We start from the raw sequence: 21,570 nt of genomic DNA, 5'->3' as shown, positions 1-21,570 counted from the left end.
TGATTTTGCGTTTGAAAAAGCCCTAAATCATAATTTGGGTAAAAGTTTGTCTCTTCAGTCTTCATTTTCTTTTATAATGTACACATAGGCACCGTGACCAATATGTTGATTCACTGAGGTTTGGGAGTTGGGTTTTATAAGAGAAAAAGGAGGAGGAAATTTTTTTAACGAGTATTTTAAATTTATTTTTTAAAAATAAAAACTAGATTAACTTCAATATAACGTTTTAATCTTTTATTTATTTTTATAAATAATAAATAACTCTCTTAATTTAAAAATTAAAAAATTATCTTCCCTTCTTCTATGCAGAACTCGTCAATGAAGGACATGGCATCAGTAATTGACTGAAGTTCCTTGTGCTGGGAAGGGAAAGAACTGAATATTCCTTCGTTTATTATTAAGCCCAATTTTTATATCCCAATAATGTAGCTTTGCCTGCTCATCTCCAAAGAAATTTCTTATTTTATCTTTCTGTCATTACTTTTTCTCCCAAGGGATTAATTACCTCTATCAAATTTTGTAGGTCTAGTCTAGGTGGGCTAAAAAATATTAAGGTCAAAACAAAATCATACAGTTATAACTGGAATGGTATGAGAAAATTTCTTACATTTGGAAACAAAAAATTAAAAATTTATCATATTGAACAGATTTCAGATAGATAACAGAATGTGTACCAAAAAACAACTATTAAAGGTCCTTTTAGACTGAAAATCCTGTAAAAAATTTCTATTTGTGGGCTGAATTGAAGAATATCCTTTTATTGTCACAACCAATTCCACACTCAAATCACTCTCCCACGGACGAAATATCCAAATTGAATTACATCAAATACTTCACAGAATACGTCTTTGAATTTTACAATGTAATTTTACACAAATTTATGATGTAAGTTCTCAAGGAGATGTGCATATTTCAATGACTCAAAGTTGTGGAAGCTATCAATATTCAATGTTCTAATGGTTCAACAGCTGTCTTGAAGAGAAGGATATAAACCTTGTCAATGGAAAAGTACAAGAAACCGCCAAGAGAATGAGTAACATAGGAGCCAAAACTAGTACCAACAATGCAGTGCCAAGCTGGACCATACGAAGAATCAAATTCCTGTAAAACCGACATGTTTCTGTCATGAGCCATTCAAGCAGGTCACACCAGTTAGTTTGTAAAATTCAGAAACAAAGGGATAAATGATCACCAAAGTCAACGCTTAATGCTATGTTGAATCATCTAATTTCCCAGGTTCCCTCTGTCACATTATTAGGAAATTCTAGAATTACAAGTTTAATATCATTTACCATCCGTCCCTTAAGCCCTCCATCAATGAAATGGGGATCCATCAAAGATTTTTACCTAAGAAATAACCTATAGCAAGCCACCTAAATTCATTAATAATCATAACCAACAAACCTATAGCCATACTCAAAGATTACATGCAGAAGCCCATAAGCAATCTAGAAAATGTGCATTGTCTTCTTCACAGTCTACAAAAAGATAATGCAATAAGTGCACCAGAGGCACCATATTATACACATCAGGACACTTATATTTATCATTTTATTGAAACTTCAAGTCTTTTCCAATAAAATAGAACATAAAATTGGTGAAACCTCCCAAGGCAACTCCTGAGTCTGTTCAATATCATCTATTACGCACTTGTCTACTTCAAAATAAAGCCAACAAAAATGTCATTTTCAATCTCTTATAATCCAAGCTGTGTTTGTATACGGTAAAGGATGCAGAGGCCATGTAACATGCAAAGCCAAACCATTTTTCACTAAACCAATTGGCAGTAGAATTCCAACACTTGAATGTAACCACAAATATAGGCCTTTTAACCTTGAATCTGCAGTTTCTTTCAAATTACTATCCAACATGTACAAGATTAGTTCTGTTTGAATCCTTGCGAAGTGCAAATTTATATACACGAATTTTCTTCCCAAAGATTACAAATTGTAAAAGTATATTCATCATGACATATTGTAAACATTTTTATTTTATTACAACTAGAAGAGGATGAATAAAGCACAATATAATTGTCCCACTTCAAGCACAAATTTGTGTGATGCTGTGAAAAGATTCTGGAAATATGAAAGCAGTTGCGTTATACTACTATTTTCTAGACATCACATGAACATGAAAACAAAAAAATTTACTCAACCAAACACACAAACAAACTATTAAGCCACTTTTTTGGAAGAGTTTCATACTATCGGTAGTGGAAGCCTAATAATCCATGAAGAAAGATCAACATCAAGAAAGATATACAAAGAAACAGATCAATTTCAAACAATACTCAGGTGTTCCTTCTGAGTGAGTGAAACTAGCAACCAATCAGACACATTTCATTGATGTCACTTCCCTCAATTGACAAATATATCAACACCCCAAATCAAAACCAACATATAAAACTGTGCAATCCTTAAACTACTGTTTTTCCCAACTAGATTATTTAAAATATTAACAAAAGAAGACTTAAGTTTTCAAATTGAGAAAGAATAACAGTTTGAGAGCTAAAATAACCGTTTACCATAAGTGGCTTTTTTTTTTCCTAATTCGAAAACCTTCCAAATTAGGCATTGAGATTTCACCCACTATGTGGTCAAAGATGAGAACCCAGAAACAGATCTTGGTAAATAAAGTCAACAGAAACAATAAAAAAGGGTAACCTTCTTAAGAGTCAAGGCCAAATGTTTACTATCAAGCTTCTTTGGTGGCATAGAATCAAGAAGATCACGTGCACAACGAAAGGCTCGGTTCTGAAGAGGAAGAGGCATGTCACAAGCTCTGACACGAACGTTATTGTGGAGGAGGTGATCATGCTGCTCTTGTTGCTCTATAGCTTTCTTCTTCTGTATCAAGCTTTTCAGAAACTTGCTTCTTCTTTCTAGCTCCTCTTCTGCGCCTTCCATGTTCCCCTCCTATCTCATTACTCACCCTTTTCTTCTCTTGCAGATAAAGCAATGCCAAATATCTTTTGCACTCTATTAAGGGGCCCCAAAGGAATAGTGAGAGAAAGAGAGAGAGAATGTAGAATGGAATCAGTATGGGAAGATTAAGACAGAAACATAAAGATATATGATATGTAGTGCAAATGTATTTGTTTTGGTTTGGTATTGGTTTTTGAGTTGAATTGTTTCTTTTAATGCATGCATTTGTTGCTGTTGGCTTTGTTGCGTGTAGACGAGGTTGTTGGTTAAGGCCAAGAGACAGTTCATTACTTCGATATGCTGAAAATTGCTCTTAATGAAAACAAAGAGGGTTTCAGAATATATAACCATAAATTCCCATGTGAAATCTTAATTTATCCTAATTTAATCAAATTTAACATTTAAAAATCGAAATTTTATATTATATTTACTATGTATTGCTATGCTTTTGAAGTGATCGTGCCTAATGAATTAGCATGATCCTTGTATGTGGTTTGTTTTTCCTTTTCTTGGAAGTTGTAATCTTAATTTGTCCTATATATAGCATGTACACTTTTTTTTTTTATACATATAGTATGTACACTTGCTTTACTTTGTAGCTGCAATTTTAGAAGTAAAAGATGATGTAGAATCAAGAACGATACTCGTTGCTGCTCCTTTACACAGTCATGCAAAATCAATCATTTTCACTTTTGCTTTTTTTTTTTTTTTCCCCTTTTGCTAATACAAATAATTTCACTTTTCCTTTGCTTAACGTGGACAAAACCTGCTAAGAGGGGACATGTCTACCATTCTTGTCGTGGATTTGGTCAAAGTAGAAGTTTCCTACGGGCTACAGTACATTGTTTATTTATAACTTTTTACGTAAAAACAAAGGTCACCAGAAAGCTTTGTTTCTCGCAACCAATGTGTGATTCCAGTGTTTGGTTTTTATTGAAATATATATCTTTTCTTTAGAAGCCAAAATATTCATTAAAGATATTTTAACCAACGCGAGTGCATATTGAAATTGTTATCTAATTATTTAACAGTGTAAATACTACAATCAAAGCTAAACTCTCTACTCTTTTTTTTTCCTATATATACTTCTACACTTATGAGTTTTCCACATGGAGCATGATCAGGGGTATTAATAGGCCCACATGATAAATGCATCATTTATACTCATCACTTATATTTATGTGACAAGCTCACATCATAAGTGGAAAACAAAATAGGCCCAACTATCTTCAAATTATAAAAATCGTCCAACTGTGAAAAGGATTATTAAAATGTATGTGTCAGCGTACAATGATGTCTAATAAAGACATAATTTAAAATTTTAAAGAAAACTTCACCATATTCGAGGGCCCAAAAGCTAAGCTTAGACAATTTGTCGAAGACATATATAGAGAATTTTGCGATTGAACAGAATATTCAAAAGAGGCCATTCAAGTATTTTATGAAATTACTTAAAACATGTTTTATGAAGACATATAGAAATGGTATTTTATGAAATTAATTAAAACATGTTTAGCTATAACCAGTATCCCAAAAACTAAAATGAGGAAAATATTAACAAGTGTTAGTTTTACGAAGAACAACTATCAATCCAATGCAACATATCCGTAATTTTTAATTAAAAAAATTACTTACTAATTTAAGGATTAATATTATCTATCTGTTTATAAACATATTTAATTATTGATAGACAGAGAGATAACATTGTTCTCTAAATTATAATATAAATAACGTTCAAAATAAAATTTATTTTATCAACTTCAAACTTAAGAATGCTTTTAAATATTTAAAATTAATAAATTTTTACTAAAAATAGTATTTATCTTACTTTTATATTTTCAATGTAATAAGTATTTTTTGTTTCAATAGAAACTGTTTATTTTAGTTATTTAAAATTAATAATTTCTTTTTATGTTTCTCTTCTTTCACATGCTCCGTAACCATTTGAGAGTGAACATGACATTTTTCTTTCTACTTATGCGTTTGCTATTGCAGGAGCTTGTACAGGAGAAAGAGAAGCTGTTTGAAAATGGGGACAAGTGAGAAACTGAAATTGCAGAGAACCTGACATCTGAAAGCCTTCATCGCTGATAATTTCCTTGTGATCCTTCGTTGTTGCTTTCTTTCCTTTTTTGTCTAATTGAGCGATGACAAATAAAATAATCAGTGAATGGTTTTAAAGTACTATATGGATTCATGGTTCTTACATCAATGTTTTTTCCTTTTGTCATTTTTGCATTGCTGGTAAGAATAGAATAGTAACTATGTTTGTCTCCTTTAAATCTTGAACAAATGCAAAAATAATTGAAAATTTGTAACGTTACAGCACAACTTGCACGCCTATATACCCTTAATTAATCCTTAGAAGAGGAGGTATTGCTAGCATTTACGAATCAATTTTTGCTTAGTAGCAATTCTTTCTTTTTTCATTTTTGTCCCAAGTTTTTAAACAAGTTTGATGCACAGGGGATGACTTTGTACTTGAACCTTTGAATTAAGGGTTTTTTTCTTTAATAAATACAAAGTGTGAAGATGTAACTTAAATCTTGGAATTTATTCAACTTAAACTTACTCTAGTAAAAGTTATTGACCCCAAAAATAGGGAGAATGGTATTTGTTTTAACTTCTAGAAATATTTATCGTGTTTGTGAGTGGAGATTATTTTTAGAGGTTTTGGGAAAGAAAGTTGTGGAGTAGGAGAGTAATTTTTGTATTTTAAATAAATATATTCAAAATTAATATTTTAAAAAAATTATAAATTAATATATTAATGTAAATTTAATGTATTTATTATCATAAATAATATTAAAAAAGTTGTAATGAGTATAGTAACTCTTTAGAGAACCCCTCTTCTCTTATTGATTAATATATTTATTATCACCTCAAAATATCTTTTGTTATTATTTTTATACAAAATTATCATTATTTTTAATTTCTACAAGAAAAAGTGAGTATATTGTATCCTCATAAAAATATTGTAAGATAACTTGAAATGTGATAATAACTTTACCGATCTACTATTTTTTTTATTACATATGATTTGATTTTTTTTAAAATATTGTATATATTAAACTTTAATCAAACATTTTTTATCAATTTACTCAATAATAATATTTTAGGGAGTATCATTCTTAAAAATGTAAAAACGTATATTAAAAAAACCTTAAAATATCTAAAAAACATAAATAAACAGTTTATTAAAGTAATAGTTTTAAGGTGCATTTAAATAAACACTCTAATTAAATACGTATTTTATAAATACTAGTTTTAGGATATTTTATATCATAAATTTAATTATAAAATTTATTAGTATACACTTAAAAATATATTTTAACAAGTTATACCAATAAATTTATTAAATTAAATTAAAAAAATTATAAAAGCTATGGCTTATTTAATTTTGACAATTCAATTATATTGTATATTAGACACTTGTTAATTATGAATGCATGTATCCGTTCGAACATTTTTTACTTATGTTTTTGGCCAAGATATCTATTCCAACGTGACGTGACAAAGAATTGTGAAACAATTTGGGTCAATTTAGGGATACATTCGGCCCAAATTTTTGGCTATTGTGTACTTAACATGGCACGACATAGTTTTAAAATGACCCATTGACCTACACTCATTTGTTGTCCAAAAGAAAATCATTACAATATCATGAGGAAAAAAATATAAAGGTAAACAAATCACGCCAGTCGAAAATTCTACGCACATCGTAATACCACATTTATATGAAAACATTTAACATCAAATACAACAACATATAAATAAAAAAAAACAGTAATATTTGTATTTAGATAAAACTGAAATTTTAATTAATAAACAACACCAACAATTAAAGTTTTGTCCATTATATAATTGGTGATATCATGAACGTGGATCCTTAAGTCAACGACTCATGGGTTCGACTCCTGGAGCTGTTGGAGCACTCATGGCTACTCCCTGGTTTCGTTGCTCAACATTTCCATGCCACCCTAACAAATTTCAAAATTTAAATGAAATATATTCAAGAAAAAACATATATTTATAAAATTTTAAAAATAAAACATGTTCTAAACTTTATCCTTATTGCTTTTTCATAAAAAAAAATGTTCTAAAACTTTGGTTGCGTCATTGAACTTTTGAAAAGTTATGCTAAGTCAATGTAGTGCAAACCGAAGAGGAAATAGTTTATATATATGGTTGGCAGAGGTACCAATGACCATGTCAAAACCGCGGTTTTCAAGTTCACGATATTCTTGGCACAAGGCGCAGGGCTCGCAGCAGCAATGAACCAAGCAATCGCAACATGGGCTATCCTTCAACATGTACTGTCGTCTCATCTTGGAGCGGTAGAAGCATGAGTATAAGCATCCACAACCAAGCACACAACAAACCAGCGTATACAGAGCCCCACTCGCACCACATGCTGCATATCACAAATCAAAACATTTTATATATATGATCCATTAGCCTCACTCATCAATCATATCACATCCTATGTTAACCAGTGCTATGCTGGTTAAGGAATATTTTAAAAATAGACATTTTGAATTGGAAGGTACGATGATGCACTTTCTTCGTAATATCCAATGTATTAACAACATTATTTTCTTAACATGTACTTTTAAAATACTAGTCAGCAAAATTCTTAATAATAATTCTTACAAGTTGATCCCTTGTCAACAATCTCAGCAACTTGGCCAAACGTGACACATGGGCACCAGCACGTTATGCAACCTGAAAAAAAATAGAGATTTTATAGTGTGACGCTATCACTCTATAAGCAACCATCGTATCAAAGCTAGTACACCGGAAAGGGGTGTAATTATGTGTCTATAAATTTTGGGTGAAGAGGGGCTTACAGTTTTTGAAATTGGAGAAGCAACCAAAGAGGCCTGTGGACCAGTCAACTTGGGTTCTAGGCTGGAGCAGCTGAGGGTTGTTGCCGTCGTAACTCACCGGGAAACCGGTGGCAGGGGGTTGAATGTACGATGGCTTTGCATCACTGGATGTTGGCAGAGACATAGCCATATTTAAGAAAAGGATCGCTGAATTCAGTAAGAACTAAGAAGTATGAATATGATGATGAGGGTGTGGTGTGACCCCACAATTTATAAGCGTAAAAATTGAGAAACAGTGTTGAGTGGTTTTTCGGGGGGTGGCGACGTGCGTTCCCTAATCCTTTTCAGCAATAGATGTTATCGAAATTAAATTTGTCTTTTCTAACGTAAGTTTTTATACATATTATGAAGCATGAACTGAATTTTAGTTACGTGACTTATCCATTTATGAATAATTGTGCTGGATTTCTTTAGTATGAATGATTTCATGATGGCATATTCCAATGTGACATGGGTGGAATTAAAATGTGTTTTTTTCTTAAATGTTATGCTCTGTTTTATTTTCTCTCTATTGCGGCAAGAGAATGCCAGTGCAATATATGCTCTGACTTGTTCTCATGCCAACCAATATATGAGTTGAGAGAGAGAATGTCAATGTACTAGCACTAAGAAACAATTGATCATTGGTTAATTATGTATACTCTTTGAAACTTCAAATTGATTAGGAGTGTTAGTTGACGTATTACAAACATTCTTAATTTGGAGATAATTATTTTTCGTAAAGAATACTTGTGATTTTAGACTTAAAAAAGTATATGCATGGGAAATAAAAATTAAAAACCAAACTACTGCTGTTTTCTCTTGTTTTGATTACAAAACAGATTTTGTTTTCATTCTTACAATTACTTTTTAAAAAATAAAAGTTACTATTTATAAAAAAAAAATTGATGAATTAATATCACCATGACAAAACCCTTCAAAATAAAATCTTAATCTTTTTAATAGAGAAACAGAGAGAATTGTGCGAACACCAAATGCCCATTTGGGTTGACGTTCGCTGTCTTCGGTTACACGTTTTCCAACAGTGTAGAGAAGGTCTCACGCGGGGTAGATAAGTTTAACATTTTTACATAATAAATGTTTTTATTTAAATATTTTTCTCTGTGTTTATGAAGACACGATAAAATAATTTTATTATGCAAACAATTAAAAAGGACAGCATTTTTTTTATATAAACGAGGAAGATGTTTACAAACATAGTGAATGTCAAATTCTAGAGATAAGTTTATTAGACCAAGCTAGCCTGCTGATTTTGGGAAAATAATTATTGTTTATCAATTTTTTAAAATAATTTAATTTTAATATACAATGTTATGTAAAGATTGTTATATTACTATTTACTTAAGAAAATCTTAAATTTAATTTTAAATAACTATTATAAAAGTTAATTATATAATAATTCATGTTTAAGTGATACTATAATAAAATCTTACTGTCATAATGACCCATACGCTGATGTTTTGAGATTTTGAATTAGATGTAGTATATTATTTACTTTGCTTGCGTGTTCTCAAGATTTGTATCTTTTCAGTTAACTATAATAATAATAATAATAATAATAATAATAAGAAAGACCGTGACTTTGATGATAACACGATGAATTTTGGTTGAGCTATAATATACATATATTCATATTTACAGTTTTTTTCTAATTTTGATTCCTTGAATCAGTACCAAAACACATCTTTGATCTTTATATGACGATTGCCATCGAGTAACTGAGTCATTAAATAATTTAAAAAAAACTAACACAATCGCATTACCTCTTGGGAATTATAGCTGATACACTGAAATACATCAATTATAGAGGAAAATTAGCAATAATTACAACTATTACAGGAAAAACACAGAGACTTATTCTTCAGACTTTATTGTTCTTCGGATCTAACATGATGCAACACACTCAACTCAATCGCAGAACTACTATATTACTAAGCAAATGGATCTTCGCTTCAACGGCTCATGCCCTGTTGGACTGTTGGAGCTGTTACAGCCATGGCTACTCCCCTACTTCGTTGCTCAACATTTCCATGCCACCCTGACCATACCAAATTCAAAGAAAAATAATTTAAGCAAAACAAACAGAGAAATAATCTCTTTAAAAAAAATAAATAATATCCAAGTTTTATCCTTTTTACTATTTTGACTTTTTAGAGGGTGTTTAAAAGTTCATGTCTCTTATTTGGAACTACTAAAATTAACAATACATGAGATATTTTATTCTATTATTTTTATCTTTTCTGTGTATATGCATCTTAAAAATGGAGACATCTAAATATGTCTAATTTTAAAAATATACAAAACAGTTTCCTTAAAAGATTAAACAAGAGCATTATAATAAAATTTGAACAATTCCAAGTCAGGGTTTAGGGGTTGAAGCCAGCTGTTCATACCGATGATCATGTCAAATCCACGGTTTTCAAGTTCACGATATTCTTGGCACAATGCGCAGGGCTCGCAGAAACAATGAATCATACAATCGGAACAACCATTTCCCCTCAAACCATATTGCTGTCTCATCTTAGAGCGGTAGAAGCAAGAGTAGAGGCAGCCACACCCAATTACACAACAAATCAGCGTGTAAAGAGCCCCACTAGCACCACATGCTGCATATCACAAATTACTCTCGTCAACATAACATAATTACCCTTTGCTTTTAGAATTAAATACAATTTGTTCCCAGAAATGAGTTTCTTACAAGTAGATCCCTTGTCAACAATCTCTGCAACTCGGCCAAATGTAACACATGGACACCACCACGTTATGCAGCCTGAAACAAATTAAACATTTCTTATCAACAAATATAAATATCAAAAGGCATTTAAATACAACACTTGTGTAATCATTAGTACTTTGTAATTATAAATAATTTGTCTTACAGTTTCCGCAATCAGAGAAGCAATCACAAAGGCCTGTGGACCAATCGACAATAGGCTTAGGCTGAGGAGGTGGTGGTTGATGGTATTGGGAAGCGTCCGAGGAGGCTGCAGCACTGTAGCTCACCGGGAAACCGGTGGCAGCCGGTTGAGGGTACGGTGGCTTTGCGTCATCTGAACCTTGTTGATACATTCTTATATGAATGCTGCCGGAACACTTGTTGTAGTGTGTAATTGGACTTAAAAGCAAGCTGTTTGAATAAGGGTGTGATTGCTATTGTATGTATGAAATTTGCTCAACGCTTATATAAACGCATAGGGTTGAGTGGTTCAACTTCAACTATATTATTAAATACAAGTCAAGGTTTCGGGTTGCATAAACGCGTGCAACTTGTTTTCTACTTGGCCCATTATCGAATAAGCAAAGAAATAGGATAGCTACGTTGTACCATATGAACCAGCGAAAAAATATAAGGGGTGCGCTGAGGTATTTTTGGTGCTGTCTATCTATTAATTTGAGTTTTATACTAAAAATAAAGTTTCAATTGATAAAACAGTATTTTAAGCTTTTTTCTAAAATAAAAATTCTTCCATATGGGTTGCTATTGTTTGATTGGTGCATCACTTTTCTCAGTTTCTGGACCGAGTCCATCTTGAAAAGTTTAAAAGGCGGTACTTTACACTTTCACGGCACATTCGAGGAATTTTACTACTTCCTTAAATATTTTTCCTGGTTCAAAGCTCAAACCTCAATAGTTAAGAAAATGTGCTATATATTGACACTGTGTGGAAAAAATAGGAATAAGAATATCCGTTAATTAGATCGTTTAACTTGTTCCTGACAATGACATTCACTGTTATTAGATTTACATGACGCTGTGAAAGGAGCGTGAATTCGCAAAGATTTAACAGAGTTAGCATTATTGAAGCTTTAAAGGAGGCAAATTTATTATAATATTGTAAATTAAAAAATAATTTATTATTTTATAACAAATCTGAAATAATTTTTTAATTTGGGGTTTTTTTGTCACGTGCATCAAATTTTCATCAAACGGCTGGCGAAAGTATTAATTTTTGAATTTTTTAATATCTATTTCACCACAAAAAGTACGAAATATGACTTCTTAGAGCGGTTAAAGTAAAACCGCTCTCATAAGTCTATTTTAGAGAGCGATTCAAAAGGAACTACTCTCAGTAATCTATTTTAGAGAGCGGTTCTTTTTGAACCGCTCTCATAACTCATTTTAGAGAGCAGTTCATTTTGAACTGCTCTCATAACTCATTTTAGAGAGCGGTTCATTTTGAACTGCTCTCATAACTCATTTTAGAGCGGTTCAAAATTTTACATACAAAATGTACATAAATTTTACATACAAATTTTATATAAATACAAATCTCTAATTACTAGCATAAAATTAAATTACATTTTAATTTTTTCATATTTTCAATTTAAATCTACATAAATTACATTTAATTTATAATTATATAAATACTATTACGTTTTTTAAAGTAAAAAATATTGTTATTTACATACAAATTTTATTTAAATACAAAACTCTACTTACTGTCTAAAATTAAATTAAATTTTTATTTTTTTATATTTCTAATTTAAATCTACATAAATTTTATATAAATACAATTTTAAAATTTTACTTCAATATAAGTGTAAAAATTATTTATTACAATCAAACTAAGTATAAATTATTATATTTAGTTTTATATAATTATTTTATTTAACTCAATTTTTATTATTCTGTATTTTAATAAATATCTATGATAATTCCTGTAAACAAATTTTATAAATCTTAATTTAACCTATCTTCTTAATAATTAATTATAATTTTATATTTTAATTAACTATATCACATTTCATTTTTTCTAAAAACATATTAATCTATATATAAATAAATAAAAAACTATTTAAATTTTAAATTCTTTTTTACCTATATGCCTGGAGGACGATGATAGAGGAGCAGAGACGGAGAAAAGCAAAATGGAAACGAAGGAGGACCGTCACGGAGGAGGAAAAAGGACGTCAGTCAAAAGCAGTTTCGCTAACTGCAAGGCGAAATAAACTTTCGCCAGTAGCAACGCGAATCATCTCAAATGTTGTCACATGTATCAAAATCTCTCCAGCCGTTCATTTTAAATCTAAGAGAACGGTTATGAACTTTTGAGAGCGGTTCAAATAGAACCGCTCTCTAAAATAGACTTATGAGAGAAGTTTTAATTTAACCACTCTAAGAAGTCATAATTCGTACTTTTTGTGACGAAATAGATATTAAAAAATTTAAAAATTAATAATTTCGCCAGCTATTTGACAAAAATTTGATTCACGCGATAAAAAAATTTCAGATTGAGAAATTGTTTCAGATTTGTTATAAAATAATAAATTGTTTTTAAATTTATAATATTATAATAAATTTGCCTTTAAAGGAAGAATCAACGATCTGCGTGCTTGACATGATAGATGCTCCAATAAAACCTTCACGAGTCACTTGATAGTTGACAGCGTGGACTGGACAAAACCCATCCACATCAAGTTGATTAGATGAGAATGGTTTGTGTAACTCTTTTGGCTTTTTTTTTTTATATGGTATTTATATTTAATAATACAAAAATTATAAAAAAATTTAATTTTATAATTTTTTAATTTATTACACGAATATAAAATTTTATAAAATCTTTTCAATAGCGTTTTTTAATTTATAAATATCAAATTATATGAATGGTGATATTTAAAAAAAATTATATATTTATAAAATTGACAATAACAACATTTGAGATTTAAAATATATATATATATATATATATATATATATTATTGATAACTTTTGAACATTTAAACAATTGTCAGTATTTTAGAAATATGACAAAATTTAATATCTTATAAATTTTTTTTTTTTTAAGTGACATTATAGATAAATGATGGAACTATAATGTTTTTATTTTTTATTGTAAAAAAATAATATTAATCAACACAAATAATTTAAGTGAAATTTATAAATTATGATATTTACTAACTTACTAACAAAATATTATGTTAATAAAATTAAATAACAGAATTTTAAAATTACATGTTGTAATTTATTATATTTACTAACTAATTATTCTAAATGTTCTAAACTATGTTTTAAAAATAACTAATAACACTTTAATATGAATTACAATATGTAAATAAATAACAAAAACAGAGATTACAACATTTAATATAAATTAATTTAATGTGAATTTAATTATTATTCTGATTTTAAATAATTTCTTTTTTCAAACTTTCTATTTTTATATTAAATATTTTCAATTATTACTTAATATTATATTTTTCTTCAAATTTATTTATCAACATAAATACAATAATAACAATTAATTACAATACCATAAATGTATATTTAGTAATTTTTTTATTTACTCACTAATTATTACATTATCATAAATATTTATCACAATTTTGTAATCAAATTCAAATTTTAATTAAAACATAAAAATTAAAACACTTACATTTAAATTACAAATGCTTTCTGGAATATGCTGAATTACATGTAATATCTATAACCATCTTTCAAATTTTTTTTTTTGAATTTAAATATTTTATACTCAAATATTTTTTCATTCACTTATAACATTCCTTCTTCTTATTCCTAGAAAAATTTCAGAATGCTCCTTCTTCTTTCTTCGTTTTTTTCCTCCTCACTTTCTCATGCATATCTTCTCTTGCATCAGAGTGGAATTTATAGTCGTCCTTAGCAACTTTTAATTGCTTGCTGACACATGTGGTAGGGAATAGAACAGTGTATTGTTGCAGGTTTTTGAGGAGTCAAAGATAGCTAATGATGATTTTTCAAAGATTTTCTACTGCGTTCAACTACTTCGCCATTGGAACAATGCTCCCTATCAAACATTGTGAATGGCAATTTTTCATAAGATTTTAAAAAATTCCTGCATGCATTCGCGAGTGGAAGAGTCAAAGATTGTCTATGGCAATTTTTCATATGTCCATGAAGCTCATAGTCATGTTATTCCAGTCTACATGTTGCAAGTTTTTGTTTGAATTATGAAAAAATTGCAAATGATAATTTTTAAAATGCCATATTCATGTACATTCGCCAAAAATATCATATTTTATATATATATTGTTTATATTTTATTATATTTAAATTATTTTGCCTAACTATTTTTTTAGCTTATTATATTCTTACTCTCCGTTAATTTGAGTCAATTAATTTATTAATTAAATCTAATGTTATTCTTATGAATTTCTTTTAGGTGTATGTTGTGGTACTCTAAAATTTTTTTATAGGTATTGTATTCAAAAAAATTTATACTAATAAAAAAATATGTAACAATTTTTTTAAAATATTATTATATATAATTTATTTAAAATTATATTATTTATATTGTTTGTTGTATAGTCCTATTGTATTTTAAAATTCTTATTTTATTTTATTTTATAAATTTTTAATTTTAAATAAAAAATTATAAATAATATATTAATTGAATAATTAATTATTAATAATAGTAAAATTAAGAATATAAAAATATATTAATATAATATTTTTTTTTTAAATTTTAATTTATTTAAATATAATAAATATAATAATTTATTATTAAATAAAGTTATTATTTAAATATGTGTTTAAATATTATTAGTTAAAATTTTTTATGTAGAATATTCTAAATATTTTTTATAGCTACCCCATAATTTATCCTTTTTTTTTATTATTTTGTTAACGATAACGTCTCACTTAAAACAATATCTCTCTTTTAAATCTAGAGCATTAGTAACCATTGGAAAGTCACTGTTTTACATGCTAATTTTAATGAAGGGTAAATTACATTTGATGCAATTGGCAATTTGAAAGAAAAGAAATTAAAGCAAAAGGTTAGCACATAAAAATATAAAACGACTTTAAGCTAAATTATGTGTTCAACAAAATTCTTAAAAAAATAAAATTTACAGTGGTTCTTCTACATCTTAACAGAATCAACGTTAGACTAATATTGGTTTCTGCAATATAATCTCTCAATGATAAAAAATAAAAAATTATAAATTGTATCTAAGTTGACGAGACCGTCGTGCACGCAGAGACAAAGAAATTGACGAGGAATGAAAAGTTGGTCAACTTAGTAAAGTTGGCCTTGTTACAGCCTTACAACCTTACAGCTGGGACAAAGTTTCATTATCTGAAGGGTTTTGCTAACATGAGCCTCAGTTTCCGTATTTATAAATTTTTCAATATAAATATATATTTATTATATTAAAATTATAAGAATATAATAAATACTTTTTAATAATTTTTTTTATCATTAAATGTTTATCCTCAACTCCTTTATTTTAATTTCTAATTTTCTACATTTTCTGTAGCTGTCAGGGATAAGATAAAAATGGACGGAAAGTCGCTGCGTCTAAATCAAACAATGGGAAGTTTCAAGTAAGAAAATAAAGAAAAATATACCTCTCCCAGATATACAGAATTGTAGATTTTTTTTTCTCACACTACCCGTATTTATACGTGCCAAAAATAGTATTCGCATTATTAATTATTATATTGTATTATTATTAATATTAAATATTTTAGATTTATTATAAAATTTTATTAAATAAAAATATTAAACTATTTATGTAGTACCAATAAATTTATTTAATGCTGATTTAATTATTAACAAATATCAAATGAAAAAGGAATTTAGATGTCCAAAGGTGCCATGTGCAGTGTGAAGAGAAGCCCACTCGGTTGTTGATGAAATAGGGAAGAGTTGTCTGATTTTCGAATTTTTGTTTAGTTTTAGTTATAAAAATGTTATTTTATTTTTTATTTTATAAAGTTATAATTTTATATAAAAAAATAGTGAATTTTTTTTCTTACTGTTTTCAACACAAATATTTAAAAGCAAAAAAAAAACAAGAAAAAGATTTCCCTAGATTTCTAAACTTCATCTTATTCTTACTGTTTATGAATCTCATGCATCTCTCTCATCTCAGTTTTTTTTTTTTCTTATTTATTTTTGTGTGACCCAAGCTTACCAAGCTCATGGGGCTAGGACTTTGCTTAAGAGGTTTTCTGTTTTCCATTGGGCCATTAAACAAAAGTGACCTTATAAACAAGTTTTAAAGCTTTTGACCGAAAAAGAAGTTCTAAGCTTTTACTTTTTTGGGCCCAACATAAGTCTTGAAAGAGGTCATTACTTTTGTATCTTCTTTTTTTGCTAAATACACTACCATTTTTATTTTATCTTCCAAAATGAAATTTTGTAAAAAAAAATACAGGCCCTAATATATTGTATATCCGCCCAAACATTTTGGGCTTACAAAAAATACATGCTAAGCAAGCTTTCAACTATCTATTGGTGTTTTCGTATTTGAGGTTTTTTAAGATTATTTTTTTTTCTAGATTTAAAGGTGTATATTTAGATTTCTTTTATTCACCTATTACATACTTTCGTAATTTTTTTTTAATTTAACATCTTTATTTTCTAAGTACTGTGGGACATGATCCATTGAGGGAAAAAAAAAAAGAAGACATTCTCAATTTCTCATTGGTATCGAAATAATAGAAACACGCGCTTGCACAAACAAAAATACAAAAAAGTCTTTAGTCTTAAATAACAATTCATATCTACCATAATAATAATAATTTAAAAATTAAAATTATTTATATTTTTAAAATTATAAAGTTTGAATACTTGTTTTTATATTTTAAATAATTTTTATTAATTAAATCAATTTTTAAAATTTGAAATTTGTATATTTTATTTATATTAGGGAAACGAGCACGACTTACCAAAACAAAAATTCAAGTGGTAACTGGCTAAAAAAAATCACTCCAAAAACAAAAATAAAGTCATAAAAATAAAACCAGATTACTGATTTAGTTTTATTATTGTTATTATTTGAATAACTTAAATGGGGTATGAGAAGATGTTTCAGAAAATAAGAGATAATTGTGTCATTCAGATTAATGATAGGTAGAAACATGTATTGGCCAAAAAGTGATGCTACTCAACTCTGTCACACTAATTTCTGCAATATAAAGAAAGATAGAAAGAGAAGAGAAAGGAGTATGGGATGAGAAAAATATAAAAAAAATATATATATTATAAATTAGTATTATAAAAACAAAGAGAGTGAAAATGGCATTAGTCTTTACCAAATATGAACATGGCTATAGTATTAAAAGAAGACATTGCCAGGTGGATAGAAGACATTCTTACTAAAAGGACGTGCATATTAATTAGTGTGTACAACAGTACAACTTGGAATTTTCAAGAAAAGGAATAAGAAAAAGACAGCGATGATATAAAAGACTCCATCGCAGAGAAGAAAGATTTTACAATTATTCTTCTTGTAGGAGTTTTATTGGAAAGTCCTTGTTAGCTATAACTTTGGTTCGTATTATTCTCTCGAACTTAAAACCTACCTCATCGACCATCTCTTTAGGAAATAAAATAAAGGCAAATCCATTTTTTCTTTCATTTCCCTCTCAATTTCATACACATAATTTCGGAAGTACTCATACTTAGACATGATTTCAAGAAATAACACTTTTCACCTTTTTTTTTTCTGATCATTAGTTTTTTTTCAAAAAAGACACGAGACAAGAACATATTCAACACTATCCTAATTAAGGGGAGCCAAAGAATTGGTGGGTGCAATGTTTACTTTTTGACTCCTTCAGTCGTAGGCTACGCAAAGCGAACAATAGGCAATAGCCACATGAAGGAAATGTTTCTGTGGATGCTTTATGTTATATCGTAAACGACGGATACCAAGTAGTAATGTAACCTAATGTAAACCGTACGTGGCCGCAAAAAAATCAGTACATAGCTAGTTTTCGCACCTGATGAGAACCACTTCGTCGAGTGGATGTGCTTTTCATACTCGATTGTCTTTATGCCCTAATTCAACTTTTTCGTTGAGTAGACGATGACCTGGTGCTTCTGCATCGGTGAACCTATTCCACCTATAAAGCATTTTTTACTATTAATCTATCAAATTAATCTTTGAAACTAAATAAGTAAAATAAATAATAATTTAGAAAGTCTGGAATAACAAAAAAAAATTAAAAATTAAAATATTTAATTTATACAATTTTGAATATTAATTAAAAATTTTATTCCACGTCTTTGATCAATAATTACTCTCTTGTTACGTGACAATAATACATGTTGTGGCATCATGAGTTAGGGTGGTCGTTATTCTCAAGATATTATTAATATACACATCAGTATTGAAAAATAATAAATTAATTTAAGATAAAACTTTAACTTCAATTAAAAACCAATGCCTAGAATACTTTTAAGTTTTATCCTTTTTATATTGTCTAGTCTTTTAAAAAGGTTTTAGCGAATCAAACACGTCTTAGATCTTTCATACGTTTTCCCACACTAGAACGGAGTAATACTTCGAGTGTAGATATGCATGCACTTACCACTTTACTTTGTAATTAAATTTAAGTTTGATCTAAAAATCAATATAACAAGAATTAAAATGTAAATCGTGTAGTTATTAAATCACAAAAGATAATCAAACCAATAATCAAGTAAGCGATGAAAGATTATTTTGGTACATGGCTAAGTGGGATTGACCCACTGCTTTACTAGTTGGATTTGACCGAAGCGACAGTGGCACACACCAGTTATTTAATAACGATCCATTGAGGCCTTAACCATGCACACACAAATTTTGGCTTCCAAAATGAGCGAGAAGGTTGGTGTTGGATCATGGTCCACTGGGTTTTGCGACTGCTTCTCTGACTGTGGAGCATGTACTTAACCAGTTATTAATCTCCTTATAAACAAACTATGCGACATATAGTGAACAAATGAAGCAACCTTCATTTAATAATATTAACTTTTGATGTGTAGGTTGCCTCACGCTCTGGTGTCCCTGTGTTAGTTTCGGAAGAATAGCCGAAATTGTGGACAGAGGATCAACTTGTGAGTGTTTAATTGAGCCTCAATTGGTATCATAAATAGTATGTCATTATTATTTATCTATTGCTTATGCAGCTTGTTGTCTACACGGAACACTTTTCTACCTGCTTGCTGGTTTTACTCATTTTGGGGGCATATACGCATGGGTGTATCGTACAAAGCTGAGAAAGCTATACAATATCCATGGAAACGAATGTAGTGATTGCTTGGTGAGTTGCTTCTGCCCCCATTTATCCATTTGCCAAGAGTATCGTGAGCTCAAAGTTCGTGGATTCGACATGGCTGCTGGTAATTAATTCAACTAATTTATTTAACTCACACTGTACATTCATTTATATTATAGTATGATATCATGTAAAACAGAAAAATAAACATTTTTTTATCAATTCAAATTAATAAAACTCATAATTAATTAAAGTAAATCTTTGGCTTATTTATTTAGGTTGGCAAGGGAACGTGGAAATGCGTACACGTGGCGTCACGTCAGCTCCAGCAGTGGAAGGTGGCATGAGCCGTTAGCGTTAATGTTTATGGTGATGGAGGCAGTTAGTGGTTTGTAGTGAAAAGTTTAAATGAAATAAAGAGTCCTCGTTGTAGTCAAATATTGCAAATAAACTGCCTTAAATAAATTCTACTCTCTAAAAATATATTTTTTCATTTTAAATAAAATATTATAATTATGTATTTTTATCAAATATAATAACTTAAATTGAATTAAATTTTTATAAAAACTCAATTACAATTATAATATTTTTGGAGATTAATAATTTATTTAAGTTGAAAATGGAACAATCTTTTTTTAACTACTGAAACTGAAATTACTGTACGTTTATAATATATAATTTTTTAATATATATTTAAAGAAGTTTAAAATATTTTTATAATATTTTTTATAGTAATGTAAAATGTTTAATAAAATATATTTAATATTTTTTCTTGATATGTGCCCTTAAATACTAATTAAAAAGTTAATTAACATATAAAAATATTAAGAATTGAGAATAAGCAGTTAACTTTTATAATAATTAATTTTTATCCAAAATTATTACTTCAAGAATATATAAAATATAATAAATATTATAATTTAAAAAATTATTGTTTTAAAACATTTAAATAAGAACTAAAAGTAAACAAAGTCATTAATTTATACATGATTAGTTTTTCAAATTCATCTAATTATATGTTTATTTACTTCTAAACTAGAAGATCAATATATTAATTTAAAAAATATTATATCAGGTCATTTTTATACCTTTTAAAATAATATGTATTAAATGAGTAAATAAATGGATAAATTTATATTTTAATATTTTTTTTCTTAATCTCTCTTTATTTACTAAAAAAAATAAAACCTTAAGTAATTTTTACTAATCAAATAATAAAAACATTTTTTATTAATTTTTCTTTTCTTTTTTTTTATTATACTCACTTTCACTCCAACAAAAGAAAGTGGCAAATGGTGATATTTTCATGGTTTCCTATAGTGGATATTGAAAATGGCTCTTGAACTGAAGAAATGACTTCAAGAAAGGCTTGATAAGGAAAGCATAGGAGGGGAAGTTTCATTCAATTTGTAGCAAACAATAATTTTTATGTCACTATTTTGTTTCAAACAGTAAATATTAAGATATCTCACATTATCTTAAAAATATAGTGAAGATAAATTTTGTGGTTAATATTTTTCTTCTCAAACTAACTTATATTGAATAATTAAAGTTGATGACTACTCAAATCTAGCATGTATAATTTATACAATTAAAATTAATATTGTAACTATTTTTCTACAATTATTTAATTATAAATCATCATATAAAAAATTATTAATTTTGTAATAATTAATTTGAAAATGATATCTATCATGTATTTTAGTGAATTGATAATATAAAATTATATGCTAACAGTTTATCAAAAAGTAATGCTTTTTTATATATTATACATCATGTAATATTT

At 28.3% G+C, this 21,570-nt stretch overlaps 4 protein-coding genes across 4 annotated transcripts; 1 reads left to right on the top strand and 3 right to left on the bottom strand.

Annotated features, from left to right (window-relative positions):
• Positions 1–758: 758 nt before the first annotated feature.
• Positions 759–2,921, bottom strand: LOC113856366 (dynein light chain LC6, flagellar outer arm-like). Its single transcript, XM_027488158.1, has 2 exons — positions 2,664–2,921; positions 759–1,101 (listed from the first exon to the last, which is right to left on the bottom strand). The coding sequence occupies exons 1-2, from the start codon at positions 2,904–2,906 to the stop codon at positions 946–948; spliced, it is 399 nt and encodes a 132-aa protein (XP_027343959.1). The 5' UTR covers positions 2,907–2,921; the 3' UTR covers positions 759–945.
• Positions 2,922–6,818: 3,897 nt separating this feature from the next.
• On the bottom strand, positions 6,819–7,943 carry LOC113855806 (protein PLANT CADMIUM RESISTANCE 2-like). Its single transcript, XM_027487434.1, has 4 exons — positions 7,775–7,943; positions 7,578–7,649; positions 7,126–7,338; positions 6,819–6,904 (listed from the first exon to the last, which is right to left on the bottom strand). The coding sequence occupies exons 1-4, from the start codon at positions 7,941–7,943 to the stop codon at positions 6,819–6,821; spliced, it is 540 nt and encodes a 179-aa protein (XP_027343235.1).
• A 1,607-nt stretch (positions 7,944–9,550) lies between these two features.
• LOC113854738 (protein PLANT CADMIUM RESISTANCE 3-like) lies at positions 9,551–10,996 on the bottom strand. The gene is made up of 4 exons (XM_027485926.1): positions 10,693–10,996; positions 10,512–10,583; positions 10,207–10,419; positions 9,551–9,851 (listed from the first exon to the last, which is right to left on the bottom strand). The coding sequence occupies exons 1-4, from the start codon at positions 10,880–10,882 to the stop codon at positions 9,766–9,768; spliced, it is 561 nt and encodes a 186-aa protein (XP_027341727.1). The 5' UTR covers positions 10,883–10,996; the 3' UTR covers positions 9,551–9,765.
• Positions 10,997–19,381: 8,385 nt separating this feature from the next.
• Positions 19,382–20,139, top strand: LOC113856332 (protein PLANT CADMIUM RESISTANCE 3-like). The gene is made up of 4 exons (XM_027488116.1): positions 19,382–19,451; positions 19,552–19,623; positions 19,696–19,908; positions 20,063–20,139. Exons 1-4 carry the CDS (start codon positions 19,382–19,384, stop codon positions 20,137–20,139), a joined length of 432 nt encoding a protein of 143 aa, XP_027343917.1.
• Positions 20,140–21,570: the final 1,431 nt, after the last annotated feature.

The sequence above is a fragment of the Abrus precatorius genome, unplaced genomic scaffold, assembly GCF_003935025.1.
Source record: "Abrus precatorius isolate BTA unplaced genomic scaffold, Abrus_2018 Scaffold11, whole genome shotgun sequence".
Taxonomy (NCBI): Eukaryota; Viridiplantae; Streptophyta; class Magnoliopsida; order Fabales; family Fabaceae; genus Abrus; species Abrus precatorius.
The sequence above is the reverse complement of the archived record's forward strand: the minus strand, read 5'-3'. Positions and strand labels throughout refer to the sequence as shown.

What these genes read in the sequence shown, in the direction of transcription:
- LOC113856366 (XM_027488158.1), bottom strand. Translation starts at nt 2,906, where the DNA reads ATGGAAGGCGCAGAAGAGGAGCTAGAAAGAAGAAGCAAGTTTCTGAAA. An exon ending in TGGCCTTGACTCTTAAGAAG is followed by an intron (nt 1,102 to 2,663) that starts GTTACCCTTTTT and finishes TCGGTTTTACAG; the next exon opens with GAATTTGATTCTTCGTATGG.
- LOC113855806 (XM_027487434.1), bottom strand. Translation starts at nt 7,943, where the DNA reads ATGGCTATGTCTCTGCCAACATCCAGTGATGCAAAGCCATCGTACATT. An exon ending in CTTCTCCAATTTCAAAAACT is followed by an intron (nt 7,650 to 7,774) that starts GTAAGCCCCTCT and finishes ATTTTTTTTCAG; the next exon opens with GTTGCATAACGTGCTGGTGC. An exon ending in CGGTTTTGACATGGTCATTG is followed by an intron (nt 6,905 to 7,125) that starts GTACCTCTGCCA and finishes GAAATTTGTTAG; the next exon opens with GGTGGCATGGAAATGTTGAG.
- LOC113854738 (XM_027485926.1), bottom strand. Translation starts at nt 10,882, where the DNA reads ATGTATCAACAAGGTTCAGATGACGCAAAGCCACCGTACCCTCAACCG. An exon ending in CTTCTCTGATTGCGGAAACT is followed by an intron (nt 10,584 to 10,692) that starts GTAAGACAAATT and finishes AATTTGTTTCAG; the next exon opens with GCTGCATAACGTGGTGGTGT. An exon ending in TGGATTTGACATGATCATCG is followed by an intron (nt 9,852 to 10,206) that starts GTATGAACAGCT and finishes TGGTATGGTCAG; the next exon opens with GGTGGCATGGAAATGTTGAG.
- LOC113856332 (XM_027488116.1), top strand. Translation starts at nt 19,382, where the DNA reads ATGAGCGAGAAGGTTGGTGTTGGATCATGGTCCACTGGGTTTTGCGAC. An exon ending in CTTCTCTGACTGTGGAGCAT is followed by an intron (nt 19,452 to 19,551) that starts GTACTTAACCAG and finishes TTTGATGTGTAG; the next exon opens with GTTGCCTCACGCTCTGGTGT. An exon ending in TGGATTCGACATGGCTGCTG is followed by an intron (nt 19,909 to 20,062) that starts GTAATTAATTCA and finishes TTATTTATTTAG; the next exon opens with GTTGGCAAGGGAACGTGGAA.